Raw genomic sequence first — 21,328 nt, forward strand, 5'->3', positions numbered from 1 at the left:
GGCTGCCATTCACACCTCATTTCCCCACATTTGAAAAGAGCCAGGCAGGCCCACACTGCCCTTTCTGTTGAGTCCAGTTCCCTGGGGCCTGGCACCAGCCCTGGATTTCCATTCTCCTTCCTTTCTTCTTCCATCAAGGGTACCACATGAGAAATTCAGCAGGAAATCAGAGTTAACTACTGTAATCTATATCTTAGTCTTAGTTGCTACAATCAGGAATTGGGGAGAATGATTTCTTCTTGGAGGAAGAAGTTAGATCGATTTCTAAGCTCCCTTCCTGTTTCTCAATTCCATTCTATAAACATTTCCGTGCCTTTCTTCCTCATTTTTCCCTAGTGTACATGCTATTCTTTCAGCCACCTTTTTGAAATAATCTACCTTAAACTGTTAGGACCTCCCTAAAGACCAAGAATTAAATTTCCAAATTAATTGCATTTATTCCACGGATCACTATGAGAAGTAATTTACATTAATTCCTGCTAACACTGTGTTTGTGCATGTGTCAAGCATGTGCATGTGTGAACAATAGCTAACAGGCTTCCTTGCTATTTATCTTTGTTAATTTTCTTTGGAAGTTATTAGAGAATTTTGTCCTGGTCTTATTTTAAATTTATCATCCAAGAGGTAGACTAAATTCCTTATTCTCTCTAATCACTAAATTTGAAATTAAAGAACACCTCTCATTTTCAATACTGGCACCGGCAATTCGGTGAGCATTTGTAAATGTGTGTTTTCTGAAGGGTAAAAAAAACTAAAAAACTTAACTTTGCATAAGATAAATATAGTAAGGATCCAGGAGTAGAAGAAGAAAACATATCCCTGAAAAAGGCTTTGCCAGTTCACGCCTACAGCCCTTTTCCTTCTCAGTTTTAAACCTGGTCCTTGCCTGCAGGGAGGGCTTGCAAATTCCGAATAAACACATCTGGTTAGGTAGGAGATGGAAGCCAGATTCAGATACCATCTGTCCCTGGGCTATTCCTGGTGAAGTAGTTATTTTAAACCTTGCAGTTTGAGTGCCTACTGCAATGTGGTTGGTTGAGGGGCTAAATTTGACTTGTGCTCCTAAGTCCTTTACCCCCACCCCCTACTCCCAGTAAATTCCTCTCATCACTTGGAATTAATTAATGTGGTAGCGAGTAAACCCATCCTAGGCAGTCATTTGAAATACCACCTTGGCATAGATAGATAATGAGTAATCAATGATAGAATGAAGATAGTTGATAATGCCCTGAATTTCAGTAGCAACTCCCATTTTTAAAAAACTTGACTTAAGATAATTGACTTCATACAGTAACACAAAAAAGCTCGTGGTTTGCCCCAAACGTGAGATGTTTTTTGTGCCGTGATGATTATAACAGTTTTATGTTCCGATCACATTGCCAAGGGTTCTATGAAAAATACTGCTGTTTCTGTTTTTATTTCATGACCACCTGGCACTTCTTCACTTGCTCAATATCAAAACAAGATTTCTCTGAGGCTGTTGGACCTTCCGAGGACCTCCAGTCCTGTCCCTTGCCTTCTGAGATCGGCTGAGAGCCCTCAGATGGGACCCCAGGACCCCAGCTCAGGAATCAGGCTGCACTGCTGTAAATGCCATTGCCTCCTGCCTTTTCATGTCAGCCACTGGCAAGATCTCCGTCCCCACCCACCTTAGATGCGCACCTTCCAGCCCCTGCAGAAAGTTACACCACAGGGCAAACTAACCAAACTGCAACTTCAGTGTCAGCGCCTCGCTCAACTGCCCCCAGGAGTGAGGTCAGAGGGCCTCTACCCACCTCCGTCTTCCCAACAGATGACCTCATGTCACCCTTTACTGAGCAAATTGAAGCAACTGAATTCCTCAACATCTGGCCACCAAATTACAAGCCTACTTCAGAGCCTTGCCTCATGTCTGCTTTCCCCCCTTAAGGAAGAGGAGGGATCCCTCCTTTGTCCAGGACTGCATCTGCCACCTGGGCCCTGCATCCTGTCCCGTCCTCCTTTCTCAGGAACCTTACTCAGTTATCTGTGCTCTATCCTCTGTCCCCTGGATCACTTCTCTTGACATGTGAACATTATCAAACACCTGCTTCTTAAGACAACAGGAAGCTTTTTCTGGCTCCCATGTACCTCTGTAGCTACAGTTCTCTCTCTATATATAGTACCTAATAGCCAAACCTTGCAGAAGGGTGGTTTCTACCCACGTTTACTCACTCTCATCCTTCTGTCTACTCCAGGCTGACTTCCACCCCACAGTCCACCCAGACAGTTCTCACTAATGACTTTGTGCCGTCACCCCAGTGACACGCCAGTTACCTTCCTGGATGTCTCAGCCACTCCTCACTCCACTGATGTCTCCCTCCCTGGGGCAATCACATTGCCAAGGGTTTTATGAAAAATACTGCTGTTTCTGTTTTATTACATGACCACCTGGCCCTTTTTAGCTTGCTCAATATCAAAACAAGATTTCTCTGAGGCCGTTGGACCTTCCCAGCTCTCACCACCACAGTCCGGTGGTTCTACTTCTGAAGCTCATGTGTTTGTCATGGAAACGTTGAAGTTCCTCAAGACCCTTCTCTCTACTCACCCTGAATTCTTTTCATGAAAAACCAAGTCCATATCCTGGGTTTATACTATCTGTAACATGACTGATGGTCCCCAAATAGACATCTGCAGCCCAGCCCTCTCCTCCGGACTTGAGACAAGGTATCTAAGTGTCTCTGTGACACCTGCACCCAGCTCCCTCAGAGGGCCCCTAAGCTCACACCTCCTGTATCAATGGCACTACCTCATGGGCACCCCTCTTGGAGCACCCCTCTTCATCACCCAGCCTTTTCCATTTCAATCTTAGAGGTTCCGTTTATCTGAGCTCTTGTTCCATCGCTGCTGCCCTTGCCCCGTCCAAGGCTCACCGCTCCCAGCCGGACTACCTGCCAGGCCACTCCACATGTTCTCTGGCTCGCCTCCATCCTTCCCCACTGCGGCCACAGCGACCTGTCCTTACTGAAGTTCTGGCCATCACACCCTCTGCTTAAAACCTACTTTTAAAATTGCTTGCGAGTGTTCATGCGATAAAAACCCAAATCCTAGTGTGGCCAACAAGGCCCTGAAGCCCCGTGGACCTTGCGCCCTCTCCAGCCTGGCACTCCCCTCACCCCAGCTCCCCACCCCCATGCTCTGCTCTCCAGCCACAGGCCCTGCGCTCAGGACCTTGGGTGGCCTCCCTGGGCGTCTTTGCCAGGACCCTTCTGCCCAGAAGGAAATAGTACCCTCAGTTCTTCCCCCCCCCACCAACTCCTGCCCACCGGCTACCTCCTCCCGAGGCTGGAGGTCTCAGCTCAGATAGCCCCCTGGTGTGGGGCACCTCCCTCCCGCCGTGGCCTGGCTCTGTCCTTCATGGACATGGCCAGCGGTCAGGGGCTGGCAGCATGGTGTGTCCCGGCCTCCTGCACTGACGTTAGCTCCTGGGGAGTGGAGTCTGGGGCTACCTTATCTGTCACGAATCCCCAGCACCAGGTTCAGACCAGCACCTAACAGGTTCTCACTGGGAGAATCCTCCCCACTGAGACAGGAGGTTCCCCTGAGAAAATAAGCTGAATTTTTGATGTCTTTATCAGATTCCAAATCCTAACTCTGGATGGAAATGCCGAAGTCCCCAGTGTTACCTTAAACTGATAAACAATACCATCTACAGTGAAGATGTAAGCTTTATGACAGGTGTTGGGCCCCATGGCATCAAACTACTAAAAATAGGAGGGAGGCTGGCAAAATCTGTCCTCTGGCTGAGCGAGATCTGGCCAGTGCACCTCGCCTCCCTCTGTCCTTAGGGCCCGCTGCCCCTCAGGCTGCTTCCTCACCATCCACACTGACTTCCCCCCGATCACGTCTCCCTTTCCTTCATGTCCAGATCCTCTCTGGTCCTGCTTTCAGACCTTGTCTTGTAAGGCCGTCCGTACAGCCTGGGAACCTTCCTGGACTTGGCAGAGGAGGGGTTGATCCCTTACGTAATCGTTCTTCGTACAATGAGTTTTCAGTGTCTGCACACAAGCGTCTTGGTTTACACTCTAGGTTTTGTATGTGGCAGATGTTCCCCTGCTACAGACATACTCATCTGAGTTTGCGTGGCGGGGCTCCTTAGAGGCATCTGATTCATCAGAGAAATGCATGGGCCTCTTGGCCCCATCACAGAACCTCCAGCCTTCTCCAAACTCAGTGCGTCCTCAGCCAGCCTTCCCCAGCTGGTGTTCACATCCTTGTTAACACATTAGTCATTCCACTTGGAAGCCACAGGCATGGAGACCATCACATGCATCATTACCTCCGTCCCTGGGCTCTGCTGTGTCCTAGGTGTGTGTGAGCTCATGCCTGTGCTGCAGGCAGCAGTCATGCCCACTAGTACTCTGTCCTGTGTATTCCTGAGGCCCAGTGACCGAGCCCGTCTCACTGACTGGCTTTGAGAATGACAGTGGGTATGTGTGTCAGTCCATGCTGTAAGCAAACTGCCTTGAGCGTCTGATACTTTTACTGCATTTAGAAGTGTTTCTGGGGAGTACCCAGCTCTTCTGTGTTCCCTGCAGCAATTGAATGCATCCTCCAAGGAATCACACTCAGCCTGCAGCTGCTTTCAGCCTTCTGTCATCACTGATACCTTGACGATGCCATGATCAGGATCCTTGGGCGATGACACAGTTCACAGGCCTACAGTTTCTCAGGTGTCTGGCTACCAAGGCCGGTGTAGCTCAGGAATGGTCCCCCCTCACCGTTACTTTATTCTTGCCCTTGCCCGCCTCCGCAGTCCTCTGAATGTGCAAATCCCTGAGGACTCTGGACAGAGGCTGAGCTGCTGCTCTGCTGTCAGCAGAGTGGGAGGTTAAATACCTTGTGCAATTTGCTTCAGAGACTATACAGTCAGTAGAGATGAGCACTTCATTACTATTCCAGTCCTTCTTTGCTCTTTTTTTTCCATCTATGCAAAGAAGTTAGTATTTTCGATTTTGATTTAGCTTATCTTACAGTAATTAACAGCCATGATTTTTGCAGTACTTCCAGTGAAATTCATCCTGTACGTGTTAAGGTCTGTTTTTCTGTATGCCACCATTGATCACCACTGTTTTTCCCTTGTGAGCTTAGGTTCCAGGTGTGGATTATGCAAGTATCCAGCCTCAGGAGGGAAAAGCTCTGTGGCATCTTCTGGGAGGCCGAGGGGAGCAATGTGCCTAGATGTTTTCTAGCAGTAACCTTAACCTGGTGTGCAGCTCCCCTAAAAGAATCTTGGTGGTGCACAGAGCTAAATGATTGTGTGCTCTTCCGGTGAACCCCAGATACCTGACCCTGAATCCTACGAGAGCAGCCCTGAGCTCTAGCCCGGGTTTCTCCTCTCTTCCTGGCCAACATTAAGGAAGCCATTCAGAGATCTGTCTCCTCCGGTGCCAGAGGTCGGAAGCACTTGTGTTGACTTGATTCCATCTAATCCCCTCTGCCATGTTCTTGTTTTCCCATCTCCCAGGTCGTTTTTGTAGCCATTTTACTTCACAGTCACCTGGAATGCAGAGAGCCTCTGCTCATCCCGATCCTCTCCCTGTACATGGGCGCCCTGGTGCGCTGCACCACCCTGTGCCTGGGCTACTACAGGAACATCCACGACATCATCCCCGACAGGAGTGGACCAGAGTTGGGGGTACGTCCTAGGAGCCAGTGGCCTGTCTGTGCGTTTGTTGGAATACGGTTCTCCCCACCCCATATGAAATGAGAACTCATGAGCATGTGCACTGAGATGTCAAGTAGGAAGGAGTGTCCACAGGGAGAGATGGATGGAGAATTAATGAGCTCTGGAGAGGGGAGAGATCTCAGAGGTCACTGTCCACTTCCCTGGCCCCAGAGGAGACTGGGGCACCAGGAGCCATGTCAGGCCAAGGAGCAGATACGTGAATGGGTTCTTCTTACTCTGTTGTCAAAAACTCATTCTGTAAGTCAACAAAGATTTCAGGACCCATGGCACCTTTGACCTCACATTTGATTATTTCTAATTTCACAGCAGAGTTACAGGCTTCGTTCATACTTTCTGTACCATCCAGTAACAACTACTCACTCACATGCCTTCTGTGGAGTGAACAGAGTATTTCCTGACCATAAGGTGACATAGAAAATTTTAAATATGGTCTCTACCCTCAAACTTTACGTTCCACTTGGCACATGAGACCAACACAGAAGCTACAGTGAGACTGAATTCAAGACAGCACACAGCCTGCACAGATCAAACGAGCACCACCAAAGCGGGAGGAAGGCAGATAGCAGCGTGGTCTAAGAAGCCTTGTTGATGGAGGCAGAGATTGACCTGTGCACAGAAGTTGAATAAGATACAAGCAAGGTGTAATCTTACACGAGGGCCCAAAGCATTCTTTTCATTATAAGTATGCTCAGTATCTGGTTGATATGTATATTAATCTTTTCCACCCATAGGTGTTAGACATCATTTGGGTTTGTTTCCATCTATCTTTAAGGCAGATACGCATGATTATATACAGCCCTGAATAAATCATCACACTCCACCCCCTGATCCCGCCTTTGACCCCATGTCACCTTCATCATATCAGAACAATAATTGTATTGACTTCTTGCCTTGATCTGAAATCATGCCCTCAATAAAACCCAATCTAGTTCTTTCCATAGTAGGACAGCTACATCAGCTTGGTCTTGATGGTGACAAGCCATCTCTTAACATGCAGCCATCAGCAAAGGGAAATGAATTAAAGTGGTTGAGATGGCTCCATGATGTAACTCTTACCCTCATGAAGAATCAAGACCAAAGTTAAATAGGAGAGCCAGGATTTAAAGGTAGCACACATCTTTGCTGTAGAATTCTTAATGAATTGCCTTTTCTTCACCATTCTTTTATTTTGTATCTGCCTCTGGACATTCACATGGCTCTGTCAGAGCTTTGAGAAGGACAGCCTCTGTAGTGGATTTAGACACTGCCCAAATAATTAGGCACCTTTGTGAGCTAATTGATTCCAAACCAAATTGTAATGATTTTTTTACATTGAGAGTTACTTCTTAGTGACATGGCTTCTGGCCAGTCAGTGTGATGATTTAAACAAAAACTAATTTCCAGCCTGTTTCTCAGGCCGTGGAGCCGGGTGCTGCTTGGGTCACAGTCGCCCTGTTTGGAAAAGAGTGGTTTGCATTCATCAAGCTTAAGTGTGTGTTTTGATTTCACTTTCCAACTGTCTTCTAATAAAACTACTTTTTATTTTAATTCAGCTGGGCTTATCTACAGAGGCTCTTCCTTGTATTATTTTTTAGGATGGTGAAATGACATCAAAAGTCTTTGGCTCTGAATTTTTTTTTTCCATTCTGCTTCTAGAGTTTCGTCAACTTTTTTATCTCCATTTCTTGATGCAGGGAGATGCAACAATAAGAAAGATGTTGAGCTTCTGGTGGCCTTTGGCCCTCATCTTGGCCACACAGAGAATCAGCAGGCCTATTGTCAACCTCTTTGTTTCCCGGGACCTTGGCGGCAGTTCTGCAGCTACAGAGGTAGGCCAGCTCCTGGGCCCGTGGACATGCATAGTCACCTTGTGAAGCATGGGGTGGGGACGGTGAATGGCAAACCTGCTACCCGGTCATCTTGAGAAACCACACCTGTGGCATGAAATTATGTGACACACAATGGGGAAGCCATGAATATCTTATAATCATGTAATTCTGTGTTTTTACAAGTATGGAAATGTCTCCTTCATCCATCTTGTTGGCCATTATGAGGAAACCGAGGCAGGGACAAGGTTAACGACACAAAACTAGCAAGTAGCTGGGCTAGTATTAGAATGCAGACTTTTGGACTCCTGCCCCATGGCCTTTCCATTTCTCATGGAGTCAGCATGATGCCACTTCACTGTAGCTGCAGAGGACGGTGGACTATGCCATCCACAGCAGAAGCAGTGGAGATCCCGAGACAGTGGAGGGCCGATGCCTCCGTTGTGACCCAGCCTAGTTGCACCTGCCTTTTCTCCTCCCTCCTACACACCCCACCCCGTCATCCTGGCTCCTGTGCTCCTTGGCAGCCTGCCCTTCCCCAAATGAGGATCGCTGTTATTTACTCACTCACAGCTCAAGAAATTTACCTGGAAACTGGCAGCTGCTCCATAGAAAGAGTGCAGTCATTTTTTCCATCTTTCAGGTGTGGTACAAACAAACAGAATCGCTTCATTTGTTTCATCCTCCTCCGCCTTCTGGAGAATTAATTCTGTCTCTGGAACTGCTGATCCCTCAGGAAGGTTGGTGGCTGCTCAGTAGGGCCTGCTGTTTACACAGTGCCCCTGAATGCGCTGTCAGCATGTCTCTGCCTGGGGTCTCCTGCCAGTTTTCCATGCCTGGCAAGCAGCTCATGTTGGCTTGACAGAGAAGCACATAAATTACAAGTGGAACACTTTCTCTTGCCTCAATTTGTCCCTAGATTTCATGTTTTGAATCATGGATGTCATCTTGGGTGACTCCCATTACACACAGCAGATTTTTTACTTAACTACATCAGTTTAAGCTTCCCTGTACAGACAGCGTGTGTGATCCCCATCACCTGGATGCTAGAATTCCATCTTCTCCTTAAAAAAGAAACACAAGTCAAATGGTATGTTAGAGCCGCTTCTAAATTGGCCCCAGTGCATAGACACACAGCATGTAGGGTACAGGGCTGACGTTTATTGGTCATCAGCTTATATGTCCGCATTATGTACATTTCATCGATCCCAACAACCGTGGGTGGTGCGTGTCGTCATTGTCACGGTGCTGCTGGGGGAATGGAAAGGGAGGCCTGAGACGGTTCGTGCTCCTCCCAGCTGGTGGGTGATGGAGTGGGCATTTGTGTCTGGGTCCGCCCCATTCCAGGGCTCTGTTTGGTCCTTTGTATCGCTGCTCCCAGCAGTTTCTTCACCCAGCTGGCAACTCACCTCGGGCTCCTGGCACCACTGTTAATCCAAATAGAGGAAGCCTGTACTCCCCCTTCACTAGCTAGTTAGAGGGTTGGTCTCTGCCAGAGTGTAGGGTTTGATGCTCTGTTTCCATGTTCCTTCCTTTTCATTCGTGTAAGAAAAGAAACTCTCATTTTCATGGAAGAACGTGTTTGGCTTCCCATAAGAAAAATTTATTTAGTTTTCTTAAATTAAAAAATAAGATTGAGCTCTCCTGGCCAAATAGATTGGAAATGAGTTGAGTCACAGGAGAGTTTCAGAAAGCCATCAGCAAACCCGTACCGTCAGCCGTCCTGAAGGTCTGGATGGAGACATAGGGGTGGATCCGGAGCAAAGATTCTCTGGGGAGTGGAGAAGGCTCAGAATTGCCTTCTGAGACTTAAGAACTGGGCTAGACTGGAATGTTCCATTTGGCTCAATGGAGTGGGCGGATTCTGGAGTCTGGTGGACTTGGGCTGCGACCTTGGTTTCTCAAGGCAGCCATCTGGATGTGTGTGCCATTGGGTTCACATAAAACAAGACCTGTCCGGGTCTCACTGCACTCCTTGGGCCCCCTCATGCCCCTCCCAGGGACACCGTGGAGCTCCCACCGCACCATCGCTCCCTGGGCCTCCCGTGGCTGGCCAATGTTTGTCACTTGCTGTGGAGCGATGTGTCTGCGGTGGCTGGCTGCTCTGCCACGTGGCAGACAGCAGCTACTGGTGATGCCCTCTGCAGGTGCCGATGGTAACTTTGCTGGCTCTTCCTCTTGCAGGCAGTGGCAATTTTGACAGCCACGTACCCTGTGGGTCACATGCCATATGGCTGGTTGACGGAAATCCGCGCTGTCTACCCTGCTTTTGACAAGGTGAGAACGTGTCAGAAACACACTCCTTGAAATTAGCATTTGATAGACAGGGATCTCTGATGAGGGACACTCTGCTATTTCTCCATCTCATCCCCTCCTTAAGGTGAATGTGGTGTTGAGAATGTCGAGGTAAATGTGGAGAATTTCCCTTAGAAAGTAGTAACAGAGGCAAATTTAAGCTTGCAGGGATGCTGATGACATAATGCCTCACCAAACTCATACTCACTGTTAGGTTATTCCTACTGAGAAAGAATTTGTTTACACAAGGGAAATACTCTCTCAAAAAATTTTAATATATTGGGTTTTGTTTCTGTTTTTTGTTTAATTAAATTAATCCTTTGCTGACCTCCTAGCTGAGGGGAAGGTTTAGACAGGAAGTTGTGTGCTTGAGCTCACAAGCTCATGCATCTCTTCCAGGGCCATGCACACCACAGCCACCCCATGGCGGGCGCAGGCCCAGGGTGGTTTGGCCACGGCAGGCTCGCTCCAGCTGAAGACCCCTGCGGACAGCAGCTCCGTCCCCCCGCTGCTGTGACGCAACCTTGGGCTTGGATTCTGTGGCTCGGTCAGGACCGCCCTGCCAATCATTCAACATATGTCTGCTTCATTAAAGCTTAATTATTTGAACCTGTAGACTTTTATCCTAAAACCAAAGACTAGAAACCATACCCTCCAAAAGACAGTGTGCAGTGCTTTACAGTGAAAAATAGGAACAAAGCACACGAGCAGCCTTTATGCTCTTAATAGTGATACTCTGCCCCCAGTTTCAAGAGAGCTAGCTCAGAGCACTGGCAGCACCATTTTATCTCACCCCGCGAGAGCCCTGGGCAGTGAGGAGAGAAGCGTCTCTGCCCGGGGTCCCCAGCAGGGTAACTGCAGGCACAGGCTGTTTGGGTTCTGGCTCGTTGGGGCTGGGTTTCCTCCTTCCTCTTGCCCCACCCACATGGCTCGCAGGACCCTTGTGGGCATAGGAAACCCTGGGAAGCCACACAAGGCAAGGCCAGGCCACGGGCTACAAGCTTACCTCTTCCTTTCTGTAGCCACCAGCTTCTGCTGGGCTCCTGGGAGGCAGCAAGACCTGGGGAGTGGGAGGTGGGGAGAAGTTTTCTCTCCATCTCACACCCTGACCCGAGGGCACCCCTGAAGCATCTCTGACAGCAATGAGGCAGGATAGGGGAGGATCAAATCTGGAAAGTATTCAGTCACTGTGGGGCCACCTCCTTGGCGCCTGTGGCCCACAGGAAGAATTTCCCTTTTGGTGCATGCTCGTGCACACACACACACACACACACACACACACACGCATGCGTGCCCCCGTCTGCTCCCACAGCCCCGTCCGTGGCATCCTTCCACACTACACAAGCCCCTGCTCTTCCTGTCACCATCACCTTTCCCTATTTCCACACCCAGACTAAACTATGAATAGCAACTTGGGTTGTAACACTTCAGGGATTCCCACCATGGAGCCAAACCAGGCACAGAGTAGTAGTGTTGCCCGGAACTCTGGGTTCCAGGTGTGGAACCTCCCCAGGAGACTATTAGTTGGGCCCACCACCTATTTCAAAAATTCGCTGCAACATCAGGATACAGAGTGTCTCCTAAAAATTGCATTTGATCTGTGCTTCACATGCATTTGAGAGTGGACTTCAGCAGGGAGGTCTTAGTCCCATGCAGGAGACTGCTGACATCCATTTTTGCATGGGTTTAATCCAAACTATTGATAGACATCATTGTTTTCAAGGAACATGCTTATAGAAGTAAATCCTAGAAAACCAAAGTGAATATAGGTCATCTTGCTAAATTTTCTAGCTCCTGGAGAATAAGATTATATAATAAGACAATGGGAATAGCAGGTACTAAGTGTTAGGAAACACTTGAAAGTCTCATCTGAAATTGTTTTTGGCTACCTTGAAATAGTCAGACTTCACAGTGATCTTGCTAGGAGCATCCAAGGAAAACATTGTTCTATTTATGATCACAGAGGTTAGGCGCTATGAGAAAATTCCTTTAATGAGCAGACTTCTAGCCAGAAACTGGAGTTACTCAGAATCCATTTGAAACCTCACCCATTGTTTACAAGCATTCCAGCGAGCTCCACCAAGCCATTTGTGTGAATGCTGCCTATTCACGCACATCTCAGACACCTCTGTGTGGACTTCCAGAATTTGCTGCATTGACAGTTGAAATCCTTAGCCCCTTTGTGGTTCCTGAATAAGAGATTTTACATTTCTCGCATAACTTCTGATGTCCCTAGCTAAATATTAAACTGGGAGAGGTTTCCACGAGTACAAAATCTCTCCAGTGTTCAGTTATCATCTGCTAAAAAGGACGTTTCTAAGCAGATGGAGCCAACAGAATGAACCACAGATGCTGATCGAAAGATACGTGCTAGTTTATTGTCACCATTTACAGAAATGTTTGCTGTTTTAAAAATAAAAGTACACCTGAAGGGCACATTGCTGTCACCATGGGTAATGTGTGCATTTTGAGGTCACCTAATTCTTTCCAGTGTGCCCAGGAGGGCACCCCTTCTATCAGGTCCCAGGGATGCATGGGGAGGGAGAGTTCTCCTACCCACTAGGACTTGCATTTTGCTATGGCAGCTGTCTGTTACTCAGAAAAGCAGATACACTGTAGAGACTGGAATTAAGAAAATGTAAATCTCCTCCAGAGGTTTGTGCTGGTCACATCTGCAAAGGAAAGGGATTCAAGAGATTGCTTCAGCCTTGGAAGGAAAGGAAACATCAAAAGCTCTTTTCCAAGGGCAACCCACAATAGCTCTGCTTATGTGTCTTTCATTCAACTGCATAGAGGAGCCAGGTGCTGGGGATTTGTTTTTGTTAGTCAGCTCTAGGACTAATTGGATCCATAATGAGGTGGGGTTTATTTTTCTCTGCTGGTTTTCAAGGTCAGGGGCCAGACATTTGTTTTGATTTGGGTGACTAGCGGCCCTTGTGTGGCCGCCGCCAGCCTCGGGGATACACAGACAGCTGAGCCAACGGTGTGGTTTGCTTAGAGTTCAGTGTAACAAAGGCTTTTGAGCGCCTTCCTTACTCAAGCAAGGTTGTGCTAATTGGAGGAGCTAAGGAGATGGATGGGACACCCAGTCCGGGGTCTCAGAAAGCGAGTGCTCACCTCCCAGGGCTTTGACAAATGCCCTGAGTGTGGGCTGGGCCGACCAGCCTGAAGAGAGCTCCAGGGCCCTCTGGCTGTTCAGGAAGTGGGGCCCAGAGGCAGTTGGGAGGCAAAAGATCAGAGAGGTTTTTAAGAACAGATGGGCTGTAAAGAGGATGGCCCTTAAAGAGAGGGGTGTTTTTGAAAATCAGAAGATCCCACAAGAGAAGGAAGAAGAAAATCACAGACATGGAAGACATGTTAAGGGACGAACACAAGGTTCCATTTGGGATACAGGTGGAGAAGGAAGCCTGGGGCAGGGTTAGGCAGGGCCTTGAATGCCCAGTTGAGCTGAGAGTCCCTTTGGTGGGGAGGAGAGGGCCCCAAAGGTCAGTGAGCAGGGCCGTGGCTTCAGAGATGCCCGTGGTGGCCAGGAGGGCACACAGCCAGGGCCCTGGACTAGGCTAGGTGGGCGCCAAGGGGAGACGGCTGATTCAGGAGCCACCACCAGGCATCCAGTCTGAAACTCCCTCTGGTTGATGTTCACATCCAGAAACCTGACAGCTGTCTGAGAGAGACGCAAAGTAGCAGCTGTCTCCCAAGCTGTCACTTGACCTCTGTGCTTCAGACACGTCAAAGAAAAGCAGAGATGAGATGCTCTTGAAGATGCAGTCCGCCAAGGTTAACCGAGGCCTCTCTTTGTCCCTAGAACAACCCCAGCAATAAACTGGTGAGCACAAGCAGCACGGTCACGGCCGCCCACATCAAGAAGTTCACATTTGTCTGCATGGCCTTGTCGCTGACGGTAAGGAGAGGCTGGCACCTCCGCCCACTCTGGCTTTGTTTTTGGAAAGGGAGAGATTGCCATTTGACAGCGATCCTCATGTGATGTTACATGAGATTAATTAACAATCTCCTCAAAACATTTTTGCCCCAATATAGGCATGGTTGTTATTCAAGGAGGTCATTTTATCTAGGAGTAAAGGGTCCACTCCTGGCATTTCTAGGACTTCTTATATGCTGAAGAAAGACTTTCCCTTTAATTTTAATAATACTCTTGTCTTACTGAATATTTTCTAGCCCCATTTTAAACACCCAGAGTCAATAGTTATAACCATCCCTGTCCTTTTTCCAAATTTAACTGGTGGTATTTCAGTGTCTCCGATACAATTTCCTTGGCTAATTACATTTGTACAATGTATCCTACTTATTTCTTCATCATTCAACACATACCAAGTACCTGTGGATCCCAAGCCCTGTGCCACTTTGGGGACACACCCATGAGCGAGCCTGTGGGTAACCGTGTGCACAGCCTCAGCACAGCACACAGCCTCCCTTTATCAACTCCCGTGGGTGATTCACACATAGAAGATAATGTTCAAAAAACATGGAAAAAAAACTTACATGCTTTATAATGCAAAGCACACACAAAAAAGCCCATAACATTTATAAACAGACTTATATTGTAGACTGTGTTCTTTGGGTTCAAAAGAGAAGGGAAGATGGTAAAAAGAAATAGAGGTCTTTTGAAATCTGTTCGGCTTCCCCTGTTTGTTGTCATGGCTTACAGTTTCCTATCAAGTCCCAAGAAGATTCTCTATTTTATAGAACAGTGTAAGTAATGTGTGACAGAAATGCCTGGTGTGTGCGGTCCTCACAACTGACCGATGTCGGGACCCAAGGCAGTCAGTCACAGGGGTCGGGTTATGCTGATGACAGGATACAGTGACTACTGTCCTTCTAAACCATTATCATAAGGACCAGTCAGCCTGGTGAGTCCTGGTAGAAGTCCTTTAAAAACAAGCCCTACATATATTATGACCTTTAATGGATATTGTTTCAAAGCCCGCAACTTAGTATTTGCTCCACTGACTGAACACCTGAATAGATTGTAACAAGGGTAACAGAACACAAAGAGCCCATCGCCTAATACCTCTGACCCCAAGTCATGACCTTGTCAGCTGCCCCCTCGCCCCAGCCCAGTCCCTCCTGCCAGTCCATCCCTGCTGAAACTGGGGGCAGAGAGGTGTCAGAAACATATCCCAGTGCCACCTCCCCAAGGAATAATTTCTGATAGCATGCCTGTTTGCACCAGGGCAGGTTACCCTGGACAACCCTGCTCCCTGTTTGCTTTAATTCTCTCTATGGCATGCAAGTCTTTCCATAGTTGCCTAAAATATTAGGAAAATACTGAACAACCTTGAAACTGTTTAAAAGAGTATTTTAAGAAGAAACAGAGAAGGCTTCTATTCCAAGAACAGACCTCAGCTTTGCGAGACTGTTTAAAATGATGGGAAATCAAGAGTTGATTAGGATGCCAGGTGTGTGACTCAGACCTCATCCAGAATAGAAAGCTAGACACGCTTGGTTGTCAGGCTCTGCGACCCACAGCCTGACCTCTACCTCCTTCACTCTGTGTAGACTTCTTCCCAGAGCTCCAGCTGAGTCTTGCCGGATTGGGTTTGAGGATAGTCCTTTCCTTAGTTCACAGGCAGTAATCAGCACTTCTGAAACAAGGGCAACCAATTGATTTTGAAATGATAACTACTCAAGATCTAGAAGAATGCTTTCGTTTTCCATGTAAAATGTTTCTTTATCTGATTATTCTAATCCTACAATCTGTAACTGGAAGTAATGCAGGATATTTTTTCACCATAGAAATAGAAACTCAGAATCCTTCATTGGAGATGAACTAGTCAAACCCATAATTTTTTAAAAAAGGATATGACTCAGAGAGGATAAGTGACTTACCCAAGACCCCAGTAAGAGAACCAGCTAGAAGCCAGCCTTCTAGGCTCATTCTCTTTTGGGGAGCCCTTTCCCCAGTACTGCACTGTGTCCAGCAAATAGGAACAGATATTGACCCTGCAGCTCCAAACTGGGGCGCTTGCCATCTCAGCGCCAAGGTGGCTACCCCAACGCAAAAAGCCAGTACCATTGGAGTTTGCAGCTTACTAAGGGACTCACATACATTACCCTGACAATGATTTAAGCTATTGGTCCAACATGTTGGCTGGAGGAATTTCATGAAAAGACACATAGAAAAAAAATGTAAGCGTCTTTTTTCCTAAATTAAATGTTAAGCTGCCACTCTAATATGCATGTAGCTTTTTATAGACCTACCATATTCCTTCCTTACATCTGTTACTCCTCATAGGCTCTGAACTTCCCACAGCAGGGTCTGTGACTTCATCACCTTTTATCCTTGGGACCTAGCAACCTGCCTAACAGAGAATGTGAACACTAAGTGGTTAATAAACATATGACCAATTAATACTTACCTGTGAGATAAGGTCAGAAACATACTGATGACCCCTACCCCTAGGGAGCGACAATCTCCTGATTTATATTCAGCTTATCCTATTTTTAAAACTTTTAAGAGGCCCTTTACTTCCGAGTCTGTTTTCATATTTTTTTATTTTAAGACTTATTAATATCAGGAAATTAACATGGCAGTAGCCATTGAAACACTCAAGAGGGACGCCCTTCACGTTTATCCCAATGGTTGATGTTACATATGAAGGATGAGCTTTCTCAGGTTGCACGGTTTTCTTCGTATCGCCTGGGGTTGGTCCTTTCCGAGCTCCACGTCCTTGGGCACCCTAGCCCTTCTCCCTGGGTCTTTAAGAAGAGCTGACCCCACGGATCCTGTAGATGCTCTGGGACCCAGTGATGCTAATGATGGCTTTTCAGAGGAGACCGTGTAAACTGTCTGGAACAAAAAGTCATCTTTCCACCGGAAGGGGCTCGCTCTTCAGGCCCTGATATTTTGGGCTCAACATCTGCCTCTGCCTGTGAAAAATATGGCTGTGTCACTTCCGACAGTCAATAAGAGACTGATATCTCAGCACACTACAGGGCACATACTTATTTATTCCCTAGTGTAGATTGTCTACTGAAATATAGCACATGCTACTCCAAAAGTTGGTCCTTCCCTCAAACCCTTATCCAGGAGTTGTTTTTTTTGGGTTTTTTTTGAGCCACTAAGCTTCAAGAAAAACAGCCAAAGCCTTCCATACAGTTGGAAGAGGTGACAGGTTCAAGAAGTGTGTAGGGTAGAAAAGCAGGAGGATTTTCCTATAAGCATTTTGCCTTCACTCCTTCAGAGTTGCCTTCAGGAATGCCCTGCGAAGCGCTGATCGGTTTCTTTAGACCCTGATAGCAGTGAGGTTGAGGAAAGGGGGAGCTGTAGTTGATCCAAAAGATTAGCTACAACAATGGTAGAACCTTCAAATAAAAAGGAGTCCTCTCAATAGCAACAACGGAGCAGACATAATGCAAGCGCAGGTTAGCAAGGTGACTGCGGACTGACAAGCTGCCGTTTGGGGCGAGGGAGCACATGGTTCGAAAATGCATTCTGTTTAAATCGATTTGGAACAGCGGCTTCAAATGGTGTGCTGCCCTGTGGAGGCTTGCAGGGTGGCGGCCACCCAGAGGAGAAAGCATTGCCAGGCAGGGTCAGAGCCGCGCCGGGAAGGCTGACCCCGGGGAGCACGGCTGTAGCCGGCACAGCCTCAGAAGCGCCGGGCCCTCTGGTAGAGCCGCGGTCTCCGTGGCTGTGTGACAGGCCAGAAGCACGGTGATAATTAGTATGCTCTAAAAGGCTGCATGTCTCTGGTGGACAGCTGTGGGGATTGCAGACGGAGGGTGACGGCCATGAGCTTGTGATAAGAAAGCTGGATGGGCATTCCTTCCTCTGGGGGAAAGAAACTGGTGACGCTAAACTGACAGGAGCTCAGCCTCTTGCAAGCCCCTTGGAATTCCTTCCTGAAGCCAAGACTAGGGGTGAAATAGGAGCCACTAACCAGGGTGGGATGTGTCTGTCTCCTCAACAGTCCTTTTAGTGAGGTAGGAGAGTCCTGAAAAGGTGATGGGCTGGGGCCGGTTCGGTAAAGTCCGTGGATCAGCTCACTAAATTTACCAAACTTGCCAGTTTAGACCAAACTTCTTTTAATTCTTTGTGAAGTTCATAGCAAATCATATTAAACAGGGAAGTTCTAACATCTTTGGATGATTTCAGTCGACCATTTTGCATTTTGACTTCACAATGGCATTTTAAGAACATTTGGTATTTTCTTAAGCTCCCTGCTGCTCTCACTTTGGGGAACTGGTGCCAAGAGGGGGCCACTGTGCCACAAGGGAGAGGGAGAAGAATTCATGTCGAGCACAGGCTTGGCTGCTGCTAAAGCCTCCCCAACCCCCTTTTTACAAAATGGAAACGGGCATCCATCCAGGTGGATCTTGGCAGGCAGAGCTAGCAAGGCACTTTTGTGCAGTGAACAACCTACACAGTCATACCCAGCATCCCCTGGATGCTAAATCTGAGAAGGTCAGGAGGGGAAGGGGAGTGACTGAATGTCAGGGAGCTGCAGGAGAGTACAGTCCGGAGGAGAGGGAGAGAGACTAAAGGCCAGAGAAAGAAGGGGGTGGCTGGCTGAGAGTCAGAAAGATGGAGAACAACAGAGAAGGGGGTGCAGGCAGATGGGGAGACTGTGAAGGGAGGGCCCTCAGCCCTCCAGGGCCCTGCCAGTCCTTCCAGGACAAATTGCTATAAACCGTGGAAGGGTTGAAAAGAGACAAGTTTTAGGAAAGAGTAAGAAAAGAGGCAAGTCAGTAAATTAGGCACATTGTCAGGTGGTCAAGTAGGCTATTCCATGGGTTGATTTTGGTGAACTTACCCATTTCCAGCAGGCAGGGGATTCTCACCAGGTCTCCAGAGGCGTCTTCATGGCCCCAGACTCGGATTATGCCCAGGTCATGGGGCTGTGCTGACTGCACCCCGCTGGCCACCTCATTTTATCACTGGCCCCCTCAACTTCAACAAACGGAGGCTGCTTGGAGCAGTCACTTAGAAGGGAGCCGCCTCTGCAGCCTGCACAGAGGTGTCTGAGGCCGGCGGCCATTGCTAGTAAAGGACCTTGTTCTTTTAGAGAAAGTTGAAGTAGGTTTTTACTCTGAATCCTCCTGAACCTCGCTTTTTAAACTCAGTGGTGATAAAAGGGGAAATGTGAATCTGCCCTCAACCCTGACTCTTCTGTTCTAACTGGTATGGGTTGCATTGTGTCCACCAAAAATTCCTGTGCTGAAGTCCTAACCTCCAGTACCTCTGAATGTGGCCTTTGATGGAAAGAGGGCCTTGTTGACCCCTTGGCCTCCAAGACTGCAGACGAAAATTTTCTGTTGCTCTGAGCCGCCTGGTTTGTGGCACTTGGTTACAGGAGCCCTCGCACCTCATACACTGATGTTTCTAAAGAAGGGAGTCATCTTCTTGTCATTTAAGGCCACATGCATTGATTAGCCAGACCTATTCAACTCACTTACTTGCTTTTTAAATTCTCCATTTACTGTTTGCAGAAGATACCTCTACTCTTTCATTTCTAAGTTCTCCCTCCATGTGAGAATCTGAGTACAGGTTTTGCTTAGAAATATTTTCATGCAGTTTGGCACTGGTTCCAAATTTACGTGTTTAATATGTCTTTGCTGGTGGTTTTTTTTGTTTGTTGGTTGGTTTGGTTTTGTTGTTTGTTTTTGGTGAGTGGTGGCGGGTGTTGCTGGCATCATAGCATCTAATAGAAGGGCCACTGTTAGGCTTAGGCTACTTTGCATCTGGGTCTCATTTTGCTTTCCATAAATTGAATATCCAGTCTCAACCAAGCCCTTGCAGAACCCGTGAGTAACACTGAAAAGTGAAAACATGTTCCTAATTTTCAGGGAACAAATTAAATTTCTAATATGGTTCCCAGTTGTATTTATCCCCCCCAAATTATCTCAAAACCTGATCGCCTTCCCACTTGAACCTCATAAATGGTGTCTGATTTGGCACAAAATTATAAAAATCACATCATTTCAGTTTAATGGGTCCACACACACCTGTGTGCTGCAACAAACACATGCCGGCCTGCTGCCTGACCGGGTTTGGGAACCACAGGGAGATGCTGAAGGCTCCCAGCTGGCCCGTGGATCCTGCACATGCCAAGTGCTGCCTGCCAGACCCCATTTTCTTGTCCAAGGTGTGGTTCCGAGGCTCCATCCCCAGGCTTTTCTGGTGCAAAAGCAAATGAATTGGAGGGACATGGCAGTCACAAACTGTTCACACAATGGCAAAACAACCCAGTGGGGATTAACTCCAGACTTCCAGGAATTATATTTTATGACTGTGTGGATTTTTTGGAATCACTTTTATTAGTCTCAAAAACACAACCAGTCTGGGGAGCATTTTTCTTATTCGGTGGGCATGTTACAGGTGGTAGAACCCAGACGTCAGCTTGATCAGATGCACAGCCCAGACCATCTTGTCAATAATTCACGATAAAATGTGTGAGCAAAACAAGGCTGTGGGATTCGTGGCTTCTCAGTTTTCCGATTTCAGCACCTTCTCACCACCCCCAGGTGCTTTGAGCTCTGAACATGAGCACGTTCCTGGTGGCATGAAACTCTCAATTGATTCACGTTGTACAACATCAAGGAAGTCAGTGAAGCCCATGTAAAATATCTCAAAACATTTTTGTGTATTATCTCAAGAAACACAAAGTAGACTTAATTTGTATCAAGCAGTGTGTGAAATGAGCTCAGTGAGGACATAAAACACAGGTAGATATGCTAAATGGTCATTGTGTGTGTTTAATGAAGCCGGGAACAAAAGGAACCCATCAAAACCACTCTAGTCATGCAGAGGTGTTTCACTGGCTTCCCCTAGATGCCTGGGTGTCTCCCGGACCTACAGGCAGCCTTAGAAAGTGACCTGAGAAATGACATCGCATTTAGCTAACTGATCCATGGCCTTTACTCAAAGCGTTCTTTATTTTATCTCAAAGGGTTTAATATTGCATTTCCTGCCCGAGGTCAGACAGCCCCCCTGTTTAGGCACGGTGAGGTAAACATGACTGAGTTGTGCCAGCAGATTATCCTGGGGGTCCTTGCGTACCTTCTGAGCCCAGAGCAACTCTCAGAGGAGCACAACGTGATGCTGAGAAAAAGCACATGTGGAAATAATAGTGCCTGGAAAACCTGCTCACCACAAATCAGGTACCCCATGGTTTTTAGGGCCTGTCCTTAATCCTACCTGAGAGATGGCTCTGAACTCACGTGGCTTGAAGAACAAATTAGACCTTATCCAGCCAAAACAACCACCGGCCGATTCTAGGGGGCCATGGTGCGCACCCCAGAGTCTGCACCTCCGACCTGCGGACCCGTGCAGACACAGGGCTGCAGGGCACGCTGGAGGGCCCTGGGGTGCACGTGGCATTCGATGGCCCTCTTTGCGGTTTTTTATTTAAAAAGGGTGGGGTAGAGGGATTTAGGTCAAGCTTGATCGTATTTATGGATGTGAGCCCTGAAGCCCCAAGGCCCGGGTTCAAATCCCAGCTCCACCACTCACCAGTTAGGTGGCTTTGGAAAGCTTACTTAAAGCTGTAAGCCTCAGCTT

At 47.6% G+C, this 21,328-nt stretch overlaps 1 protein-coding gene across 2 annotated transcripts in view; it reads left to right on the forward strand.

Annotated features, from left to right (window-relative positions):
* ANKH (ANKH inorganic pyrophosphate transport regulator) overlaps window positions 1-21,328 on the forward strand; it is a 135,983-nt gene that overhangs the window by 85,715 nt on the left and 28,940 nt on the right. Inside the window, exons 5-8 of one of the 2 annotated variants that reach the window (XM_036896659.2) lie at window positions 5,486-5,656; window positions 7,381-7,515; window positions 9,697-9,789; window positions 13,613-13,708. In XM_036896659.2, the coding sequence (XP_036752554.1) occupies window positions 5,486-5,656; window positions 7,381-7,515; window positions 9,697-9,789; window positions 13,613-13,708 (495 nt within the window). The remainder of the gene's footprint in view (window positions 1-5,485; window positions 5,657-7,380; window positions 7,516-9,696; window positions 9,790-13,612; window positions 13,709-21,328) is intronic. The other variant, XM_036896660.2, reaches the window with a different exon arrangement.

This window comes from Manis pentadactyla, chromosome 2, assembly GCF_030020395.1.
Source record: "Manis pentadactyla isolate mManPen7 chromosome 2, mManPen7.hap1, whole genome shotgun sequence".
NCBI lineage: Eukaryota > Metazoa > Chordata > Mammalia > Pholidota > Manidae > Manis > Manis pentadactyla.